The 24,652-nt window shown below is 33.1% G+C and overlaps 1 protein-coding gene across 1 annotated transcript; it reads right to left on the minus strand.

Annotated features, from left to right (window-relative positions):
* Positions 1-586: 586 nt before the first annotated feature.
* On the minus strand, positions 587-24,652 carry LOC114289306 (uncharacterized). Its single transcript, XM_082923337.1, has 6 exons — positions 24,645-24,652; positions 8,009-8,491; positions 7,764-7,835; positions 1,572-1,636; positions 1,041-1,075; positions 587-947 (listed from the first exon to the last, which is right to left on the minus strand). The coding sequence occupies exons 1-6, from the start codon at positions 24,650-24,652 to the stop codon at positions 777-779; spliced, it is 834 nt and encodes a 277-aa protein (XP_082779463.1). The 3' UTR covers positions 587-776.

Raw genomic sequence — 24,652 nt, forward strand, 5'->3', positions numbered from 1 at the left:
AATATAGTGTATAGATGATGGTGTGTATGGAGAGATTTGTACTTTCATATGTGAATTACTTAAATGAGTACATATACATCCATATTGTTTTAAGGGCCTGGCTTCCATCCAGTCCCATGGTGGGCCCACCGCAGATCTCATTTCGATAATCCGAACCGTTTAATATGTAGAACTTGCTGAGTACTATATGCTTGTAAAATATTACGTTGATCAGACATCGATAGTTACGTGATCAAATCAATTTTGTATAAAAAAAATAAACGGTGAATTGTAATTTATACGTATCATGTTGAAATTTGTGAAGTTTATGTCATTTTTTGATAAAGATATTAAAAAAAATAAACTAACAAATATAGTATTGTCATTTTTTAAAGTCATTTAGTGCTAAAATTTTGGAATTTAAATTTTAATATTTCAGATAGCAGTATATTTTCATTTATAACATTTACAAAATGCCATTAAAATCATAAGCATGCTTAATTTTTAACAACAATTGTAAGCTATTAAAATTAGAATAAATGACATAAAAAATATAGTGTTATCACCTAATACTATTTTATTAGAAAATGCTGTAGATGTGTCATATTAGATAGCAAATATAAAAAAATGCTATAAAAAAATGTTATTAAAAATACCTTTTGTTGTAGTAATTGCTTCCAATTTTTGAGTAAAATCCAACAGTTTAAGATCAACATGGCTATTTTCAATCCAAGGTTGCAGGGCAAACTAAATTTAAGTCTAGGAGGATCTAGAATAGCATAAACCAGCAGTAGCACTTAAAATCTAGCCATAACAATCTTACACCTGCGCGCAAGTCCTCTTGACCAAGCAAAAATAAATGCTATGCTATTTGTGCTAGTTTCACCTCCTTTCTGATGAACCTTATAATGACGGGTGACTATGCCATGGGCTGCCTCGGCTTCAATGGTCTTTCCATCTGGCCACACCTGCAGCCCATCCATATCCTTAAACACTTAGTGAGGAAGCACATAAAAGAATGCATTTGAAGAGAAACACAAAAATTGACACAACAGATATACCAGCACTGATGCTATCAAACCAAGAGAACCAAAACCTGTGACAATGGGAAATAAAAGTCTGAGGGAAATTAGGTAATTTGAACTTTGATGAGAAAAATAATCTGATCTATGGCATTGCCTCAGCTATGATGTTCCCAAAACAAAAAATTAAACATTCAATTCCACAAGCAGCATTAATATTCACAAATAACGAGAGCTTACTTGATAATCATTACCACAAAATTAACTAACCTTGTGCTAAAAGATCACTCTGAACATCTCCATCATTATTCTTACATGCCCACACATAATCCTTCACTCTTAAGAGCATAAGCAACCATATCATCAAAACATAGCTATTGCAGAAAATGTAAACATGCGAACTTCAATTACTCAATTATTCTTCTTTTTTTACTCAATTACTCTTCATTTTTTTTTTTTTTTTTTTTTTTTTTTTTTTTTTGCAGAAAATGTGAACATAACTATTCCAGAAATGAGAGCCCAAAACAAATAGAGATAGAGAGAAAATGAGAGAAAGAGAAATCAAATTACCAAACACAAAAATTGACACAGCAAATATACCAGCACTGCTGTCATTAAACCAAGAGAACAAAAACCTGTGACAATGGGAAACAAAAGTATGAGGGAAATTAGGTAATCTGAACTTTGATGAGAATAAATAATCTGATCTATGACATTGCCTCAGCTATGATGTCCACAGAACAGAAAATTAAACATTCAATTCCACAAGCAGCGTCAATATTCACAAATAACCAGAGCTTACTTGATAATCATTACACAAAATTAACTAACCTAGTGCCAAAAAATCACTTTGGAAGCAAAAAACTGAAGAACTGAAGTACCTGTGTTTTGGGGTTTGAACAGACACATCCACAAATTAGAAAACAAAAAAATGATCATTCTATTTAATAAAAAACAGAACCAGCCTACTATTTACCCCAATCTATCAAATATCTAGATTTTTAATTTCAACCCACCCTAATTCAACCCAATAATCACCAGTTGACCAAAAAATATATTCACCATCCAAACTAAAATCAAAATAAACAATTCATCATAACCACTTCAAATCAAAATCACAATTGTCCATTACAAATCGCACCAAATCGAACCCACCCTAATTCAACCTAATAATCACTAGTTGACCAAAAATTCAAGGCGTAAAAACAAAACCCAGACAAATCTAACAGATAGAACCAAATGTGGAAGCAAAAAACTAAAGAACTGAAGCCACAAAGAATAGACACACACACACTCAAAAAAAAAAAAAAAAAAAAAAAAAAACTGAGAGGAAAAAAATGTGATGCCCAATTTCACAATTTATTTACAATTTCAGCCACCAAATAATGCTGAAAAACAACCTGTTTGAAAAACAGAAAGAGGAATAGACATAGACACCAAACAATGCTGAAAAACAGAACCAGCCAACAAAACCCTAAAATAGCCTGTTTGAAGTGGGAAAAAAAAAAAAACTTACCGTGCGAGCCGAGTTCGAGAGCAGCGAGTGGGATGGACAACATTTAAATACAATAAAACTACAAAAACATCTAATAATTTATTTTCTATAATAAACTCAAGCACGATAGGTTCTTGTAAAGGACAAATTAATATGTCTGCACTAAATAACCGAAAACAATTTTGGGAAGTAAACAATTTTTCCTACCTTTCCCTCGTAGAAAACAATAATAGATTTTCTATAAACTGATAAACTGAAGCAATAAATTGATACAGGGAAGTAATAAACTGATAAACTGAAGCACATAGGGAAGTAATAAATTGAGGCACCCAAGAATTCCATAACTAAACCTTTGGATTATACAGGGAAGTGAAAAACAATTTTGTTTTCCCTATATTACATGTAGTGATTGAACAAATCTGTGGTGCTTTCTTTTTTGTTTGTCTGGTTAGTTTTTTTGTTAGTTTCCTTATTTTGTTTTGCTTCAACTGAGCTTTGTATATTTTTAGGTCTTGGGGTATGCCCCTTGTATTTGGGGTATGCCCCAAGAATTCCATGACTAAACATAATCAACTTAATCAACAGCGATCAGGAAAAAAAATACTAAAATTACTAACTGAGTGCGAGTTCGAAGGGAGCAGCGAAAGGAGCAATGTCAGTACTATAATTTGTGAAGTTTGTGAAGGACAAAATTTAAATAAAATAAAACAACAAAAACATCTAATAATTTATTTAATAAACTCAAGCACAATAGGTTCTTGTGAAGGACAAATTAATATATAGAAAAATAGGTTATTGTGAAGGACAGATTAATATGCCTGCACTAAATAACAGAAAACAATTTTGGGAAGTAAATAATTTTTCTTACCTTTCCCTCACAACAAACAATAACAGATTTTCTATAAATTGATAAACTGAAGCAAAAAACTGATACAAGGAAGTAATAAACTGATAAACTGAAGCACACAGGGAAGTAATAAACTGAAGCACCCAAGAATTCCATGACTAAACCTTGGGATGATACAGGGAAGTAAAAAACAATTTTGTTTTCCCTCATAGAAAACAATTTTCCCTGTTATTTCCCTCACAAAAAACAAACCCAGCCATACCCAACACAGCCAAAAACAAAAATCAACAGCCGAGTTCGAAGGGTTATAAGGGAAGAAGGAGGAGAGAAACAACATAATCAATATAATCAACAGCGACTGAAAAAAAAATAGTGAAATTACTAACCGAGTGTGAGTTCGAAGGGAGCAGCGTCAGTACTGAAACAACATAACCAACAGATTGGCAGTGAGTGTATTCAAATAAAGTTAACAGAAGAAGAAGACACATCAATGTAATTTACACCATTTCTCGAAAAAAATGTAATTTACACCAAGCAAGAAAATAAGACCTATTTGCACTCTAGTTCTGCTTACAATACATTGATCAAATCTGACTTAGTGTTAGGATCAAAGACACCCAGAGAATTATCTCACACACACAGAGAACACAATATTTACGTGGTTCGGCCCAATGCCTACATCCACGGACAGAAATGAGAATTATCACTAAAATGGAGCAAAAATACAATTACAGAGGAGGAGATGAAACTCACTCAACTCACAGCTCTCACTCTCCAATTTCTGATGATCCAAACCTCTCCTCACTCATCTCAATTTATAACCAAGAGAGGAGGAGTAGGTGAAGTGCTAGCCATAATTGGCCAAGGTAGTGCCACCCTCACTATCTTCCTTTAGTGAGTTGGTGTAGCCCTCCACCACCTTCTTTTACAACATGGTGCTACCTACACTATGTGAATGGTGGGCTCATTACCATGTGGGTAGTGGATGGAGCCAACAATTCTCCCCCTCCACGCCCACATGGACAACTGACTTCTCAGCTTGGACTGCCAAGACACAGCTCCCCCTGATTGGATGCCCTGTACCCCCTGCTCGGGATACCCTTGCATTACCGTGCAACTCCTTGCATGATGAACACGGGAGCAACTAGAAAACTTCAGAGTGTGACACATCAACATCCTCAATTTTCCTTGCTCGGAGCTTATTTCTGAACAACCAGCCTTTGCTTTCTGCACTTTAGAACAACTTCCCAGCGATCTCATACGCCCGTTGTCTGTGCTGCAATCCCTGATGTTCGGTTCAGTCTCACTTGTACGTCCGTACTGATGTTTGACAGTTAGCCCTTCTGCCAAGACAACTTCCATCGGTCTGTACAAGTTATCACTATGCAACTCCGTGCATAGTGCTCGCACCCCCTTATTGGAGTGCATTGCAACGCTCACTTTGCGACTCGAGATTGCATCCCTCCTTTCCATGCATCTTTTGAGAGGTTGCAAAATGTCTCTAACACGGAAGCAAAAGAAACTCTCTTCTTCACTGGCATAGTCTCTACAGACTTGGTTTCTTTGCTCTAAACTTTCTTTAAGATTGGCTTCACTGGCTCAGCTCTGTGCACCTTTGAACTGCCTCTTTGCGTTCCCGTGCACCGTTTTCGCCATTCCTGATGAAAGCCTTGCTCAATCATACGCTTTGGTTGCGTATGTTCTCTCTTTGTACCCTTCGACTGGCATTTGACAACACTCATCTTTGTCAAAACTTCTCCTTCCAGTCTGTACAATTTGTTGCATAATTTGCCTTGCAACAATTCTTTATCACCTCTGTGTACATGAAGAACCCCGCCACTAGATGAGAAACAATTTCCTTTTAGATCTAGCATACTCAGGGAGATTAGATTCCTCCGTACCCCTGGCACATGTCGGACCTCAGATAAAATTACTTTTCTTCCATCCTTAGTAAGGAATCGCACTGTCCCTATGCCGACAACTCTGTTCACTGTGTTGTTGGCCATCCGGATAATGCTACCGCTGACTCTTCGGTAAGTGGAGAAAAGCTTCCTATCCGCACATATGTGGAACGTACACCCTGAATCCAAAATCCAGCCGGGTGTTTCCAACTCTGACGAGATTGTAAGCATCACTTCTTCATCGTCAGAGGAATGCACTGCAACTGCTGTAGTTGAGGGACCTCCGTGTCCCTTAGCCTTCTCTTTGGCTTGTCTGTCCGCCTTCTTCTCTGGGCAATCTCTTATTACGTGATCCTCTTGATCACAGTAAAAACACCTCCTCGTGTTGTCCTGTCTGGACTGTGAACGCCCTCTGCTTTTACTTCTTCCTCTACCTCTGCCCCTTTCTCTATCTCTGCCTCTACTTTCTGTGACAAGGGCATGGGACTGCTCTCCTTCCATCTCTTTCTTCCTTGCCTCCTCGTTGAATAAGGCGTCTGTGACCATCCCCATGGTCAGCTTCCCTTCGGGTGCAGAATTACTGAGAGAAACCACCAACGTCTCCCAGCTGTCTGGTAAGGAACTGAGTAATAATAATGCTTGCATCTCATCCTCCAACTCCATTTTGATTGATGCAAGCTGGTTCACAAGGCTGTGGAATTCACTGGTGTGTTCAGCAACAGACACACCATTCTTCAGCTTCAGGTTTATAAGCCTTCTCATTATCAAGGCTTTGTTCCGTGCGGTCTTGGACTGGTACATGCCCTCCAATTTCATCCATAGGGCATAGGCGTCTGTCTCTTGGGCAACATGGTAGAACACACTGTGGTCAATCCACTGTCTGATTTGACCGACAGTCTTCCGGTTGGTTTTTATCCAGTCTCCATCCTTGTCTCCATCTGGTTTGACCCCCTTTAGCGCTATAGGGTCAAACAAATCTCTACAATACAGGACGTCCTCCATCCGCGGCTTCCATATCGCATAATTAGAAGCGTTCAACCGTATCATCGGCCCTGAAACTGATGTGGAATCCTCCATCATCCAGAAACTAATCTCTGTTTGAAAAATAGGCTTTGCTGTGAAGTCCGGACGGCTCAAATTAGCCGGAAAATCACTTCGGATTGCCAAAATAAAAACTGCAAATTTTTGAAAGCTTATTTGAAAAATCTGACCGTACGGATGTGTCCGAAATATTCTAAATAGTTGGAAAGCACTATTGGATCATCCAAATCGGACCTCAAATGGCTTAGATTAAGCCAAAACAATTTTAACGGTTCAGATCGGCAGAATCTGGTGCGCCTGCGAAGCACCAGATTACTCCTCTGGTTCTGCTGACGTCAGGCTGACGTCATCGGCTCAGTCAGCAGCTTGGTCAGCGGCTCCGGCTCGGTCAACGCGGCTCCGGCTCGGGCGGCTTGGTGCGCGCGCGTGTGGCGCGTGTCGCGCGTGCAATCACGCGTCTTCTTCCTCTGTCCGCGTGTGGAGCGCGTAGGTGAGACTGGGATCACGCGCCGGGTGCCTGAACGGCGCGTGGAGGCGCGTGTCACGACTGGGATTCACGCGCCAACTTCCAAGGGCGCGTGAAGGTGCGTCCGGCCTCCGTTGGGTGTCTGCTTTATATTTCTGGACTCCTCTCGTCGAGCCCTTTCTCTTAGTATGCTCAAAAACTGATTTCGAGCAATACGATTTCTGGGCAGTTTCGAACAACACGTTGTTTTTGTTCCAAAACGCCACCAACGAGGCTCTGATACCACTTGTTAGGATCAAAGACACCCAGAGAATTATCTCACACACACAGAGAACACAATATTTACGTGGTTCGGCCCAATGCCTACATCCACGGACAGAAATGAGAATTATCACTAAAATGGAGCAAAAATACAATTACAGAGGAGGAGATGAAACTCACTCAACTCACAGCTCTCACTCTCCAATTTCTGATGATCCAAACCTCTCCTCACTCATCTCAATTTATAACCAAGAGAGGAGGAGTAGGTGAAGTGCTAGCCATAATTGGCCAAGGTAGTGCCACCCTCACTATCTTCCTTTAGTGAGTTGGTGTAGCCCTCCACCACCTTCTTTTACAACATGGTGCTACCTACACTATGTGAATGGTGGGCTCATTACCATGTGGGTAGTGGATGGAGCCAACACTTAGTACGGTATAATCACTGAGAATGTAAAGAAATTAAACAAAAATCAAATTCAGTTCCACACAAACAAACCTTCATTTCATGGTTATGTCAAAGCACAACAGAAACGTACATACAATTCAGCAAATAACAGCCTTGCCATCTTTAAGTATGAACATTACATTACATTACATATATGATGCTATATAAATCTTCAAATCACTATGAACAATTACCCGTCTTCATGGTCAGAAATAACAGGAAACTTAAAAACCATGAAAATGGTCAAACCCAAATCGTTATATCTTTACAATCACAAAGAATATGACAATCAAGGTCTCCTATTACCTTTCTTTTCCATGTCCGCGGCTATCAAGTCCATTCCTCTGTTTCCACTTTAGACTACATATCTCTTCAATCCTTCAATCAAAAACTCTATAACCTCACTACGTTTCTTTTTATTCAAAAATTAAACAATTAATGTACAGATAAACTAATTTATTATTCAATGGGTTTAATTAATTGTAAATATTAAAACAGACACAGCCACAAAAACAAAAACAGATAGAGAAGAGGAGAGGCTTCAATCTTACCTTGCAAGGGTGGGTGTCGATGCTGAACAACAAAACAACAATGATTTCGTAATTTCTGATTCCAAAACAATCAAAATCAAAACAAACAATCTTACCTTGCCAGTTCGAAGGGAAGGAGGAGAAGAGGACTGAAGTGACGAAGGGGGGTGAGGAAAGAGGGAGGAGGATAGGAAATAGGGGGTTCGGGTTTGGGTCTCTGGCAATAGCGGTGGTCGTCGCAAGGAGATGTGGGTTTTTGTTGTTTGCTGATCTTCCTTTTCAGTGGTGAGCGGCGTTGAAAGAGAGAGGATTATACAGTTTTTTTTGCGCTCAGAGGAGTATCGGATGATTGTCGGCGATTGGCCATAGTCGTGGGCACCGATTGGTAAAGGATGAAGAAAGGGAAATGTAAGAACAGTGGCTTCTGTTGCCGCTTCTATTTCTTTTGCTTCCGCCAATGATCGCAGAGAGAACGTGAGAGACGTGAGAAATAGAACCTGATCTCTGATCAACAATGATTCATCCCATTAAAAACATCACCACTAATAGCACTAATACATTAAAAAAAAAATACAACTCCAAAACTAAAACATCACATCATTAATGGCGGAATCCACTACCACCTAATTAGTGGGAGCACTAATTAGTGCTCTCAAACATTTTTCATCTCTGATACATTTTGAAGAGACGTGAGAGAGAACGTGTAGAGAGAGAGAGAGTTGAAGAGACATCAGCGAGAGAGAGCAGAAAGTGTTTGGGCAGAAAAAAAATTGTTAGATATTAATTGGGATTGATTTAGATCATTCAAATGAAATGTATCTCTGATACATTTTATATATTTTTAAAAATCATTTTGTTTTATTATACATATATATATAATTATTTTTATTGGCTTAATTTTAATTTTAATCTTATTCCACACACTCTCCGTAGGCCGACCATTCCATGATATTTTGTAAATTACAAATATCTCCTTTAACTTTAAAAATAACCATTTGATGATATTTTTTTTATAAAAAAATTTAAAACTACATTTGATGATGTTATTCACAAAGAGTTAGGTTAAGTTTGGCTATCCTAAATAAGTACACACTTTTTATCTTTTTATCTTTTTTTTATCACATCATCTTTCTATTTTTCTGCACATCTTTTCGTAAAAAGATAAAAAGTACACTTATTTAAGTCATCCCAAACAACCCTTTAATTAGTTAATCGGGGATAGATTGGAAAATATAGGCAGGAGCTGTAGCAAATTGTTGAGTTGGGTTGAAAGTCATAAAGGTGGCTGAAGAAGGGCGTTAGAAAAAAACGTGGCTGACTAAAGAGACTAAAAAAGGCAATTGAAAGCGGTGAGAAATTAGTGAAATAATTTATAGATAGTGGAGGAAAATGGGTCAGTACTACTTAACTTTCTTTCATTTGATTCTCTAATTTGAGTTTCAATATGTCATTGTAAATTAAAAGTTGTACGTTGCTATGGACAAGAAATTGACTTAAAACAATATATTTACTTTTAATTTTAAATGAATTTTTTTTGTTGCTTTAATATTTATGTGTACTTTAATTAATTCCAGAACATATGTAACATGTCTCTATCACGTGAATTGGACAAATCTCAGGCAAACCCATAAGCGTACCTCCAAGAATTTAATAGCACCTAATGAGAGTTGAATCTAACAACTGAGGAGAATACACTCACAGACCCCAAGTCACACCCAGTGGGCCAATCCCTTGGGGTTGTTAGATAATACTTAAAATATAACATTAATTGTAACACAGTTAAAATATCATTTGAGTGTAGTTCAAAAACAACTTAGGCCTCGTTTGGCAAGTGGTGATTTTAGCTAAAAAGTTAAAAAGTCACTAAAAAATTAAAAAACCAATAATCTATACCAGAAAGTCAAATATTCCTCTTTTTTTCTCTACTTTTTACACATCTTTTTATAAAAAATCAAAAAATAATCCCAAACATATCAGTTTTTTTAATATCATATTTTAGCTAAAAAGTCAAAAAATTACTAAAAAAACATGTTTTCAAACGAGGCCTTAATTTAAATGATTTTAACCATTTAACTTAAACTTTTAAAGTTGTTACTATTTAAATTCAAAAATAAAATTTTAATTATTTGTTTAAGACCGTGCATAATACGGGTTTCACATTAGTATCAATATAAAAAAAATAAATTATTTTGATCGAAAATGCTATGAATTTTAAAATTATAATATCAAAAAAAAATTACAATGTAAAAAATTATTAAGGGCCATTATTAAAATTTTCACTTTGGGTTTTGTGCTATAAATGTTGCAAATTATTTGTGACAAATAATACTATGAATCATTTTGATGAAAAAAAATTAAATATATTATAGTGTTTGTTACCTATCATTATAAAATTATATTTTGCATGTTGAAGTGTTTGTTGTAGGTGGTTAATTTGTTTTTTGTTTTTTTTTTTTTTTTGTCACTGCTCATACTTTCCATGTAGTCTTTTTCCATATGTTCACATTTTGTGGTGTCAATAATTCCTAATTGATCCTTCAAACACGTTGTCATGAAAACTTTCCCAAGTGATATCTTTTTATCCAATTAATTGATTTTTTTTTTCTTTTCCTCATTTTGTCTTCTATCTATCTATATTTATATTTGCTATTTATAAAACAAAAAATTAGATAACAGTTACCACTCAACTAACACACAACATATGATATAGTAAATAATTTAATTTTCTTTTATTTCTTTAAATTGTGCACACGTCACATGTGCTAACCGATAGTACTTATATGTCACATATTAAAATAAAAAATAAATGAGACTTAAATATTAGATCTTAGATTTGTTTAAGAAAAGTTTTACCACTTAATTGGCATACAATATATAATAAATATTTTATTTTATTTTTACTTATTCAAATTTAACATGTATCGTATGTGTCAATCACTAATTTTAATAATAAATTTTATTGATAATCAATAGGATGGCACTAATCAATATAATACTGCTATACTAGCTTTCGCCATTATTCACATTATGGAGTGTGAAATGCTCTACGAAAAAAAATCCAATAATTATATTTAAGTAATTTCATATTTATTTATTTATTTAAATGAATGACAACTGTTTTTTTTAAAGATAAATATAAAGAAATTTTATGATCATAATTATCAAATCAACTTAAAATTTGAAAAATGCTATGGTGCCAGACATATTCACCCAAAATTTTCTGGGTGGGTGGGTTATGTGGTGGAAATTAAATTTATGTAGTGTGGAGTTTATGTATAGAATGATATGAATCACAAAATGATAATTTAAAATAATTTTTGAGTAATTAAGTTTAAATTTATAATATTACTATTAAAAGTTTAACTAAAGATAACTTAATAGATAAACAATTCAAACAATTAAAATTAGATCCGTAATAAGCATACATATTCAAACAGCATTCTCCAATATAAAAAGAAGACTAAAGAGGATCTTTACTGCTGCAGTTTTCCATAAAATGTGTTTTACATGCCATATCTCGCTCAATGCCGGCCTTATTGGTGAAGTGGTCCTTGATGAGTGAAGCACGTTTTGGGTTAATAATAAAATTATATGTATCAATTGATATATTAATTAATGTATTAATAGATGATTTGATATAATTTTAGAGGTTTTAAGTCTTTATAATTCATATAATGGATGGAGTCCATAATTTTAAAATGACAATGTCTTAGCATACGTTGATACACTAATTAATATATTAATTGATATATATAACATCACTGGTCGGTTAAACTCGGTAGACCATCGTTGTTAAAATCGAATTATTGTGAGAGGCTCTTGGATTGGATCTAAAATTATGTTGAGAGTTGTAAGATTTTATTTTCAGTGTAAAATAAAATAAAAATTTATCAATAATAATAATATATGTTAAATAATGGATAAATTACCAATACACCTCATGAGGTCTGATTAAAATACGAATCACTTCGGGTAGTTCTAGAAATTACATTTCACCCCTGAGTTTTCTAATTTCATAACAAATCACTCTTTTTATTAATAAATCATCAACTTAACTAACAGTTTTTAATGATGTTAGAAATATATTTCAATTAATAATTTAGATAATTGTGATATTGCATAGGAGGGCAATTATGAATTTTATTTATTTTTCGTTAATTTTGTTAAATAAAAATTCTAACATAGAGGTATTTATAATTTTCCAAATCACATAGGACAATCTGTACTTTAAGTAAACCTCAGGGGTGTATTTGTAATTTAACCTTAAATAATTGAAAATTTTACCCATAAATCTCATATGGGAGAATGTTAATCCATTGGCGTGTTTGATTGAGGGATAAGGGAGGGACTATCCACTATTTGGATTGTAATCCAAATAGTGCTCCTTATCCGCCGTTTGATTTTTTTTTTAGTCCGCCGGACTCCATGTCCCCCATATGGGGGACTATTCTGTCCGGGGGGGTGGGATTGTTTTGGGGAGACTAATCACTGTTTGGATTAGATGATAAAATGACCATTTTGACCTTCTACTATTTAATTATGTATTATATTTAATAAAATTCAATAAAATTTAAATGTCTCAATTTAAAAATAAAATAATTTTATTTAACTTTTTATTGATGTTTTATTTATTTAATTTTTTGAAATAATTTTTTATGGATATTTTATTGATGTTTTATTTTAAAATTTTGTTTATGTTTTATTTAATTTCATTATTTAAATTTAATAGATGTTTTATTTAATTTCATTTTTTGATTATTATTTTTAAAAACAAATTTATTTAAAATTTTAATTAAAAATAATAATATATATTTTTATTGATATTTTATTTATTTATTTATTTTTTAAAATAATAAATTTATTTAATTGTGTAAAAAATAAAATAAAATAAATTTTTATTTAATCTAGCTAAAAATAATAAAAATATTAAAGATATGTTTAATATTGCTATTACTTAGTAAATAATTGAAAAAGGGTAAAATAGTCATTTGTTCATTTATCCTATCCAGTCTGTCTAACCAAACGTTGAATTCACTAAAAATAGTCTTTTCCAGACATCTAATCCCACGAAAAAACAAACACAGGATACATATCTAATCCGACCAAATAGTCCGGGGGATTCACAGTCCCAAGACTCAAGTCCGATGGATTCTAATCCCCCCTTTTCCAGTCCGTCCAATCAAGCACACCCTAGTACTAAAAGTTTTCTCATAAACCAATTAATCCTTTCTGTTTTGGAAAGTTATATGTTTTTTGATTTAGTACCATTTGAGTTTAAGTAAATGCCCTTTTGTGATTTATTTTCAAATTTTTTGATTCGTTTTTTGGATGAGAATAGAAAGATTCGATGTAAAAGATTCTTTTTGGATGGATTAGTGGCTGAAGTGTTGACTGTTGAGTGTTGAAATTTACATTTCTATTAGTGTGATTTTTTGGTATTACATTGGAGTGTTATATTATAATGCTATATTTGAAAAATGTACATTAAGGAGTTTTTGTGTGTTACATTGATTGAAATGTTATGTTTGGAAAAAATACATTAAGGAGCTTTTTTAAATGTTGCGTTATTATGTTTGAGAAAAGTATACTAAGGAATTTTTTAATGTGTTACATTGAAGTGTTACGTTTAGAATAAAAGTATACTAACAAGTTTTTTTTTTAAGTGTTACGTTTAGTAATTTTAATATTATGAGAAAATTTATATTTGTCTCTCAACACATAATACACGCATATTTATATTTGGCTCTTTATGTAATTTATATTAGAAGAAGACTTTTGGGTCCATAAAATAAAATAAAATAAAATAAGATCAAACAGCTCATAAGATTACAATTTGAGATTTATTGGTACTTCACCTTAAATAATTTTAAAATTATTAAAAAAAATATATGATTAATTTGATATAATATATCTTTAATGATAATACAAATTAGAGGAGATATTTGAAGAAATAATTTATAGTCAAATTTTTTTATATAAATATATATATATATATATATATATAATCAATAATAAGAAAAAAAAATTGATAAGATTTTTAGATCAGCAAAGTTTGACTATAAAAAATGGACTGGTGATCCAAACAACATCCACCAACGTAAAGGGTGGACCGGAGATGATTTATTGCCGTAGCTTTTCATAAAGTGCTTTTTACCTGTCATTTCTTATTGAGGGGATGCTTGATAATTTGATTCAATATTTAGGGTTGGTTTGGAATGTTTTAAGAAAGTGTATTTTTTGATTTATTAGCTTATGGTTGGGTTTGGATTGAGTTTGATGTGATGTGTTAGAGAGGTGATGTGATTTAAATAAAATGATGTGACTTAAATAGAATAGTGACTTTTTGACTTTTAGAATATATCAAACTTGGCCTTAAAAATTAAATGTATTATAAATAATAATCAATTAAATCCGTTTAATAATTACAATTAATATCACTTGAAAACTTTAAATCATATAAAATTACTTAATTCTGATTGAATTTAAAAATATTAAATATAAGTATTAATATACATTATTATAAATTTATTATCACCATCACTATCACCACCACTACCACTACCATTGCTAGTACTACCACACCACCACAACCACCGCCACCACTACTACTCCTACTATCACTGCCATCACCACCACTTCAATTACCGCCATCGCTACCACTACAATGGTGGTCATGGTAGTCATGGCGACAGTGGCGGAGGAGTAAGATGAGAAGATGATGATGTTGTTGGGAAAACGGTTTAATATAGGTATATTTTTTAGTTCAAATTTGAGTGGGTCCCAAACGTCTTTTGAAGTGGGTCCGAAGAGGTGAAGTGTTCCTTGCCGCGTGGCAAGTCACACGGTGAAGACGGAACGTCAAAACCATTTTATGAGTGAATGGGAAGTTGACGTCGTTTTCGGGTCTAACATTAATTTTTTAGATAAAATTCATTTGAATTTTGTCAATAAAAATTATTGTGGGAATTTAATTTAATTCTAAATTCTAATTTCTAATTTTGGGTTCCTGAGTGGTTTCCTAAAATTTGTAATTATGGAAATTTAATTTAATTCTAAATTCAAATTTTAGGTTCCTAAGTGGTTTCCTAAAGTTTCTACCTCTTCCTTTATTTATTAAACTATTCTAATAGTTTAATATATATATATATATATTCAAATAGTTTAATATATATATATATATATATATTTCAAATGGTTTAAATAATAAAGGTCCAACAGTTACTATAACTGTTCTCCAACGGATCACTTTTCAAATTGGTTGAAAATTTGTTTTTACCAACGGTACCTTTTTCAAACTTTTTGAAAAAGAGTTCAAGCAACGGCTCAAATTTATTGTGCACCTTTTCACTACTTTTTGGAACCTGTTCGGGGCAAAGTTTTTTGCCTATATATATAGCCTTAAATCCAGCAATCCGGGGACTCCGAAATTCAGTCTGATTATTGACTTTTTGCTGTCCTAAATTCTACATTTTTTGCATTATTCTTCTTATTAGTTTTAGTATAAATTTCAGAAAGTTAGAACACAGGTTTGGTTCGCCGAACAAATTGTTTGGAGTACTACTACAATTTGTGTAGATCATTGTATCCTAGGAGATAGACGCCACTCAACCGTAAGTACCGTAGCGGGGCGAATCTGTCTTAAGAACAAAGTGTCACACACTCGACTTGGTCTTTAAATTTTCTTCTAACTCGGTTCAATAAATAAATTCGGTACGTTATTTATTTATTTGCTTGATTAATTTCGGTTTATTTTATTTACACAGAAGATTGTTCCAACAATCTTAAGACAGATTCGAATTATTTTGTTTACAGAATTTTTTGTTTGTTTCATTTTCTCTTTCTTCTTTTAAAAAAAATATTTTTTGTGGATTTACAAAATAATATTCTGGTTGGAAAAACATATAGTAATTATATGCTATTTAACAGATAGCAGTAATATTCTGTCTATTTTCTTTGACAACTAGTAATACGATACTAGTGTCATTAACAATTAAGAATATATTTTTGTGGAATTTTTTCAGAAATTAATTTTGGGTTTTTAGAAATTATTTTATGAGTTTTCATTAATTAAAATTCTGTTTTAGTATTTTAATTATTGATGTGTTACAGAAATTAATTTTCTGTATGGAATTAATTTGGTTAAATAAAATTTTATTTTATTTCCAAATTAATTGGAAAATAAAAGTTACATTTTTGTTTCTTTTAGTTTTACAGAATTTAATTCTGTGAATTTGAATTAGTTTTCTGTGTGAAATTAATTTGGTTAAATAAAATTTTATTTTATTTTATTTCCAAATTAATTGAAAATAAAAGTTACATTTTGTTTTGTTTATTTTATTTTAACAGCATTTATTTATGTAGTTTTGGTTTAATTTGGTTAAATAAAATTTTATTTTATTTTCAAATTAATTGGAAATAAAAGTTACAATTCTTGTTTCTTTTATTTTTACGGAGTTTAAAATTTTGTGGTTTTTGGTTTTAATTTTCTATGTAGTGTAAATTCAAATTTTAATTTTGTTTTATAAATTAGAATTGATGGCTACAAAAACAAATGCCCAAACAAGTACTACTGTGGTGGCTGCAATTGCACCAACCCCCTCTGCTGTGGTGACAGTACCAATAAATCATGGAGAGAAGCCAGAGAAGTTTTCAGGAACTGACTTTAAAAGATGGCAACAGAAAATGCTGTTCTATCTTACAACTCTGAACCTGGCTCGTTTCCTCCATGAAGATGCTCCTATCTTGAAAGAGAATGAAACCAACTGACAAGTGGTTCTGCAGTTGTTGCCTGGAAACATGCTAATTTCCTTTGCCGAAACTACATCTTGAACGGACTTGACAACACATTATACAACGTCTACAGTTCTATCAAGACAGCAAAGAAACTTTGGGAGTCTTTGGAGAAAAAATACAAAACGGAAGATACCGGCTCAAAGAAATTTGTGGTTGGCAGATTCTTGGATTTTGTAATGGTTGATTCAAAAACTGTGATCAGCCAAGTTCAAGATTTCCAACTCATTCTGCATGACATTCACGCAGAAGACATGTCTCTCAGTGAATCCTTCCAAGTTGCAGCCTTAATTGAAAAATTACCAAAAGGCTGAAAGGAATTCAAGAACTACCTCAAATACAAGTGCAAAGAAATTTCTATGGAAGAATTAATTGTGCGTTTGAGGATTGAGGAGGACAACCGCAATTCTGAAAAGCGGGCTAGTAAGCACTCTACGGAGTCTAAGGCAAATGTGGTGGAACATGCTTCAAAAACCAAGAAACAAAAGTCTTCTGGAGAAAGTTCATCACAAGGCTCTAAAGAGGGGGGAAAAAGTGCAAGTTTAATGGCAAATGTTACATCTGTGACAAAGAGGGACATCAGGCGAAAGATTGCCGTAGCAAAGGCAAAAGCAAAAGAAGAACAAGCAAGAAACCTGCTCAAGCCCATATGGCTGAAGTAGACAATATTTTCAATGGTTTAGATGATATCAATCTTTCTGCAGTTATATCCGAGGCAAATCTTGTCGGAAATCCTAAAGAATGGTGGGTGGACACTGGTGCTACTCGCCATATTTGTGCTGACAAAAAGATGTTCACATCTTATTCTACAGTGGACAATGGTGAACAACTTTTTATGGGCAACTCCTCAACTTCCAAAGTTAAAGGACAAGGAAAGATTGTACTCAAAATGACATCTGGAAAGGAATTCACTCTCAACAATGTGCTGCATGTACCGGACATTCGTAAGAATCTTGTTTCCGGATCTTTGTTGAGTAAGAATGGGTTTAGGCTAGTATTTGAGAGTGATAAATTTGTACTTACTAAGAATGTGATGTATGTAGGAAAAGATTACATGTCTGATGGCATTTTCAAGTTAAATGTAATGACCGTTGTACCCTCAGTTATTAATAATACTACATCTTCTTCTTACTTGCTTGAGTCTTCAAATTTATGGCATGGTAGATTAGGACATGTTAATTATGGATCTTTATGTAGATTAATTAATATGGAATGTTTACCTAAATTTGATATTGATTCAAATCATAAATGTAAAATTTGTGTTGAGGCAAAATTATCTAAAACTCTTTTTCATTCAATTGAAAGAAGTACGGAACCACTTGAATTAATTCATAGTGACATTTGTAATTTTAAATCAATTCAAACTAGAGGTGGGAAAAAATATTTTATCACTTTTATAGATGACTATACTAGATATAGTTATGTTTATTTAATTCGAACCAAGGATGAAGCTTTGGAAACTTTCATTCAATATAAGAATGAAGTTGAAAATCAACTTGGTAAGAAAATCAAGAAACTTAGAAGTGATAGAGGTGGTGAATATGAATCACCTTTTGGTGAGTTTTGTAAAGAACATGGAATAATCCGTCAAACACCGCTCCTTACTCACCTCAGCAAAATAGAATTGCTGAAAGGAAAAATAGGATTTTAAAAGAAATGATGAATGCCATGTTAATAAGTTCTGGATTACCTCAGAACTTATGGGGGGAAGCAATACTTTCTGCTAATTATATACTAAATAAAGTATCCGGAAGGAAAATGAATCAAACACCTTATGAAACGTGGCATGGTAGAGTACCATCCTACAAATACTTAAAAGTGTGGGGGTGTTTGGCAAAAGTGGCTATTCCTAGTCCTAAAAAGACTAAGATAGGTCCTAAGACCATTGATTGCATTTTCATTGATTATGCTAAGAATAGTAGTGCATATCGGTTTTTGATTTATAAATCAGAACATACTGAAATTCATGTAAATACTATTATTGAGTCTCGGAATGTATCATTCTTTAAACTTGTATTTCCAAATAAGACTAGACAAGAGACTAGTAACAATAAGAGATCTCATGATGCTATTACTAGTCAAGATCAAGAACATGATCAAGAACAAGAGTTAGATCAAAATGGGGAAGAGGAACCTAGGCGTAGTAAACGTGCTGGAACCTCAAAATCTTTTGGTCTAGATTTTCTAATATTTTTGTTAGAAAATGAGCCTTTAACTTTTAAAGAGGCTATGTCCAGTCCTGAAGCTCCTTTATGAAAAGAAGCTATCAATAGTGAAGTTGAATCCATCGTGCAACACACTTGGGAATTGGTGGACTTGCCACCAGGTTGTAAACCTCTTGGGTACAAGTGGATTTGAAAAGAAAATTGAAAGCGGATGGATCAATTGATAAATATAAGGTAAGACTTGTGGTCAAAGGATTTAGACAAAAAGAAGGTCTTGATTACTTTGACACATACTCACCAGTTACTAGAATAACATCCATTAGAATGCTAATTGCCATTGCATCTCTATACAATCTAGAAATTCATCAAATGGATGTGAAAACCGCTTTCTTAAATGGTGAGTTAAATGAAGAAATTTATATGGAACAACCAGAATGTTTTTCTGTTCTAGGAAAAGAGAAGAAAGTGTATAAATTGGTTAAATCACTATATGGTTTAAAACAAGCACCAAGGCAATGGCATGAGAAATTTGACAAGGCAATGATGTCAAATGGATTTAAAATTAATGAGTGTGATAAATGTGTTTATATTAAAAATACAAACAAAGGTTATGTCATTGTATGTCTTTATGTAGATAATATGCTCATCATAGGTAGTAATAATGACATGATTAAAACTACCAAGAAAATGTTAAATAAACATTTTGACATGAAGGACATGGGCATTGCTGATGTAATTCTTGGTATAAAAATTACCAAAACATCAGAAGGTTATGCTTTGTCACAATCTCATTACATTGAGAAAATACTTGATAAATTCAGCAAAGATGATGATCATCTTGTTAGAACACCTGTAGATGTTAATTTGTATCTTTCTAAGAATGTATAGGAAAGTATTTCTCAATTACAGTATGCCCAAATTATTGGAAGCTTAATGTACTTGATGAACTGCACTCGCCCAGATATAGCTTATGCAGTAAGTGAATTAAGTAGATATACGAGTAATCCAGGAATAATACACTGGAAAGCAATGATAAGGGTTCTGAGATATCTCCGATTTACTCGTAACATTAGGCTTAATTATACTAGATATCCAGCAGTACCTGAAGGATACTGTAATTCAAATTGGATATCGGATACTAGAGACTCGAAGTCCACCAATGGGTATGTCTTTACTCTTGGTGGGGTGGCTGTATCTTGGAAATCTTCCAAACAAACTAGTATTGCTAGGCCTACTATGGAATCAGAATTCATAGCTTTAGACAAAGTAGGGGAAAAGACAGAATGGCTTCGCCACTTCCTTGAAGATATTCCAATATCGCCAAAACCGGTGCCTGCTATATGCATACATTATGATAGTCAATCAGCTATAGGTAGAGCACAGAGTCATATGTATAACGGTAAGTCACGACACATTCGTCGTCGACATAACACCGTAAGACAACTGCTCTCTAATGGAATTATTTCCATAGAATATGTTAAGTCTAAAGACAACATAGCGGATCCACTAACCAAAGGATTAGCAAGATAGTTAGTTGAGAATTCATCAAGGGGAATGGGACTTAAGCCTATTACATAAGAGTTACCACAACGGCAACCCAACCTAGTTGACTGGAGATCCTAAGATCTAGGTTCAAAGGGACAACCGAGTTGTGAATGACTCAGAAGGATAACTGGGGAGTCTAACTCCTACCCATTTCTTTGATGAAATAGTGATGTCTGTAGCGTTTGAGGTTAAGTAAAATTTTAATGATTCTTATATCTAGGTAAACCTAGTGGAGTATGGCAGGATACTCTTTATAAAAATCACCTATGTAAGTGTGAACTGGGCCGGTTCTATGAGATTTGTGAAGGGCTACAATTCTCTAGAGCACTCATGAAAGACCAAGTTGTTCAGGGCCAAAATGAACACAATAGTGAGAACTAAACTGTGTTTGGGAATATACTGTGTGAGTTCTATTGTCTTGGTTTACACAAACGGTTGAACAGTTCAAGACATCATGTTCACTGGTTAGCTAGTAAATCCGATAGTGTCTCACAAGGGAAGGTTCAAAGCCAAAAGCTACCTATCCTTTGTAGAATATTTCCTATTTATGTACTCTCTGTAATTAGATCATGTTGTTGCATTTTCTCTCCGTCAAATTCCATTCATGTGGGGGATTGTTGGAAAAATGGTTTAATATAGGCATATTTTTTAGCCCAAATTTGAGTGGGCCCCAAACGTCTTTTGGGGTGGGTCCGAAGAGGTGAAGTGTTCCTTGCCGCATGGCAAGTCACACGGTGAAGACGGAACGTCAAAACCATTTATGAGTGAATGAGAAGTTGACGTCATTTTCAGGTCTAACATTAATTTTTTAGATAAAATTCATTTGAATTTTGTCAATAAAAATTATTGTGAGAATTTAATTTAATTCTAAATTCAAATTTTAGGTTCCTAAGTGGTTTCCTAAAGTTTCTACCTCTTCCTTTATTTATTAAACTATTCTAATAGTTTATATATATATATATTTCAAATGGTTTAATATATATATATATATATTTCAAATGGTTTAAATAATAAAGGTCCAACAGTTACTGTAACTGTTCTCCAACGGATCACTTTTCAAATTGGTTGAAAATTTGTTCTTACCAACGGTACCTTTTTCAAACTTTTTGAAAAAGAGTTCAAGCAACGGTTTAAATTTATTGTACACCTTTTCACTACTTTTTGGAACCTGTTCGGGGCAGAGTTTTTTGCCTATATATATAGCCTTAAATCCAGCAATCCGGGGACTCCGAAATTCAGTCTGATTATTGTCTTTTTGCTGTCCTAAATTCTGAAATTCTGCATTTTTTGCATTATTCTTCATATTAGTTTTAGTATAAATTTCAGAGAGTTAGAACACAGGTTTGGTTCGCCGAACAAATTGTTTGGAGTACTACTACAATTTGTGAAGATCATTGTATCCTGGGAGATAGACGCCACCCGACCGTAAGTACCGTAGCGGGGTGAATCTGTCTTAAGGACAGAGTGTCACACATTCGACTTGGTCTTTGAATTTTCTTCTAACTTGGTTCAATAAATAAATTTGGTACGTTATTTATTTGTTTGTTTGATTAATTTCAATTTATTTTATTTACACAGAAGATTGTTCCAACATATGTGGTGTTGGGAGGAAGACGGAGAGAGAGAGAGAGAGAGAGGATGAGAAAGAAAAGTTTGGTTTGTTTCAACTTTCCATCGGTTATAATATATATATATATATATATATATATATATATATTAGGGGTGATGGGTGTGCTTAAAATATAAATTTTAATTTTGAATTCATAACGTACTTTCTATATTGTTTAGTGATGAAAATGTTTTTTAGTAAGTTAAGTGAATAATCTTATGTTCAAATCTTGTGTGCCTCTTTTAATTTTTAATTTTTCTTTTTGGACAGAGAAATTGACACTTGATGCAAGAAGAAAAGACCACTTAATAAAAGGAGAGAAAGAAGTTCATAGAAACAAGTGAGGTGTTCACTTTTATTAACAGTATATCTATATATATATATATATGATAGTTTGGTCATTTTACATAAATTTGTCCTTATGTATAAAGTATTTTAGAGTGTAGACCTTTGAAAAAAAAAAAATCAAAATTGGATTTATGGACTAATTGCCCAAATTTTTATTCTTTCTAAATAATGCTAATTTTACCATAATATTTCACTTCTTTAAATTCTTGGTAGTGTACAATCTAAAATATTTAATTTCCTTCAAATTTAGTATAAAAAATTAGTTTAGTTTACTATTATCTAATTTTCATTGGGTTTGGTTTCTCGATTTTAAATCTCTACTTGACAGAATTTAAGGGTCCATGGGACCCACCACATACCAGTTTTGATAATCCAAATAATTTGTTTTATAAGCCATTAATATATAATATATATTATTTATAAAAAAAATTAACCCGAGCCAATAATCGTAATTTTTATTTTATTATGTAAGAATATGAGCCAAGTAAGTACCTTGAGTTAAAATTATACCGTAACTCTATTATGCTTGAAATTAATTTTTTAAGTAATGGAACCTGGATGAGCTTACTATTTATTTATTTTGCAATATTAACAAGCTATTTTTATAAATTATTATTAAAAAAATTAGTTAGGTACGAGTATGAGCCAAATGAGTCACTTGATCAAAATGGTCCATCCAAAATTGAAAATTACTTATTAATCTTATATTACCCAATTATAAGTATAAGACAAACTAAATATTATTAGATAAATTAATTCAAGCAAATATGATTTTTTTTTTTATTATTTACTACAACAAGCAAATTAATATGCTTCTCAAAAAGAAAAAAAAAAGAAAAAAGAAAAGAGGAGAGAAAGAAGGAAAGAAAAAAGAAAAAAAAAGAAGCAAATATGCATATAGATAATAATTTATTAAGTAGACGCAAAGTTATTATTCAAGCGAGAATAATTTGCCACTTTTATGTTTCATGTTAAGATAAGATAATTTGAATTATCATAGTATTATAAATTTATTATGACAGATTTAAAATTTGGTTGGATCTTACATTTTTATTATGAAAGAACCATGAAAACCAAAAAGACCAGAAGAAAATAAATGAAGCGAAGGAAGGTTTTTTTTTTTTTTTTAGGTTAATCAAATGTTAAAAAAAAAAGAAACAGAAAAAGAAGAAGATAATTGCTATAAAAAAAAATGCAATCTATTTTTTGTTTAGTTAATTTCATTTTGTTTCACCTAAATTCATTATTCAAACAAAACATAAATGTCATATAAAAGAATGTCATGGTTAATATGTAATTATACATTTCAAAGATATGGGTAATTCTATTTACACACCCACGATTTTTTTAATACACACCACTACTTAATACACATACATAATAATTTTTAGATTGTGAAAATATCTTGGTTCACACCAAAACTTTTACTTTTTAGGATAATGTTTGGGAGCTCGAAACATTGTCCCCCCGAATCCCCCTAATGCCCAAAACGGCGTCGTTTTGGGCATTAGGTTTTTTTTTCTTCTTCTTTTTTTTCTTCCATTTTCGACCATTTTTCGAGCTCAAACGCAGGGGATGAGGGAGAGGGAGAGAGAGAAAGGGAGAGTGGAGAGGAGAGAGGGAAAGAGAGGGAGAGAAGAGAGAAGAGGGAGACACACACACAAATGGCCCCTGCATTCCGGCCGAGCGGCCGATCGTCGAGTTCGTCCAATCGTCGAGCTCCGCTGATCGTCGAGCTCCGCCGATCGTCGCATTCCGGCCGAGCGTCCGCGTCTGCCTTCTTCCTCCGCCCCTGCCTTCTCTTCTTCTTTTTTCTTCTTTCTTTCTTCTTCTTTCTTCTTCTCTTCCTTCTTTCTGCGTCTGATTCTGATTTTCTGATTGAAAAAAAAAAAAAAAATCAAATGACGAAACGACGTCGTTTCGTAATTAGGGGGATTCGGGGGGGCTCAATTCGAGCTCTCTAGCACTACTCTACTTTTTAACCCTATGCTAATAAATTGGTACACACCACAATCAAAATGTTCAATTTTTTATCTACGAACATTTAATATTTGATCACCCTTAATAAATGAACAAAATAATTTTTGTTCAAATATAAATAATTGAACATTTTATAAATGTTCATTTATGGTTCTCTGAATACACGACGAACGAAAAGTTATCTTCTATATGTACGAGATAAATAAAAAAGTAAACTGACCTTTTCAT

The sequence above is a fragment of the Camellia sinensis genome, chromosome 4 (genome assembly GCF_055761805.1).
Source record: "Camellia sinensis isolate YWXY chromosome 4, ASM5576180v1, whole genome shotgun sequence".
Taxonomy (NCBI): Eukaryota; Viridiplantae; Streptophyta; class Magnoliopsida; order Ericales; family Theaceae; genus Camellia; species Camellia sinensis.

Coding starts and splice junctions, on each gene's coding strand:
- LOC114289306 (XM_082923337.1), bottom strand. Junction 7,836..8,008: donor TCGACACCCACCCTTGCAAG/GTAAGATTGAAG, acceptor TTTTGATTGAAG/GATTGAAGAGATATGTAGTC. Junction 1,076..1,571: donor TGTGTCAATTTTTGTGTTTG/GTAATTTGATTT, acceptor CCATTGTCACAG/GTTTTGGTTCTCTTGGTTTG.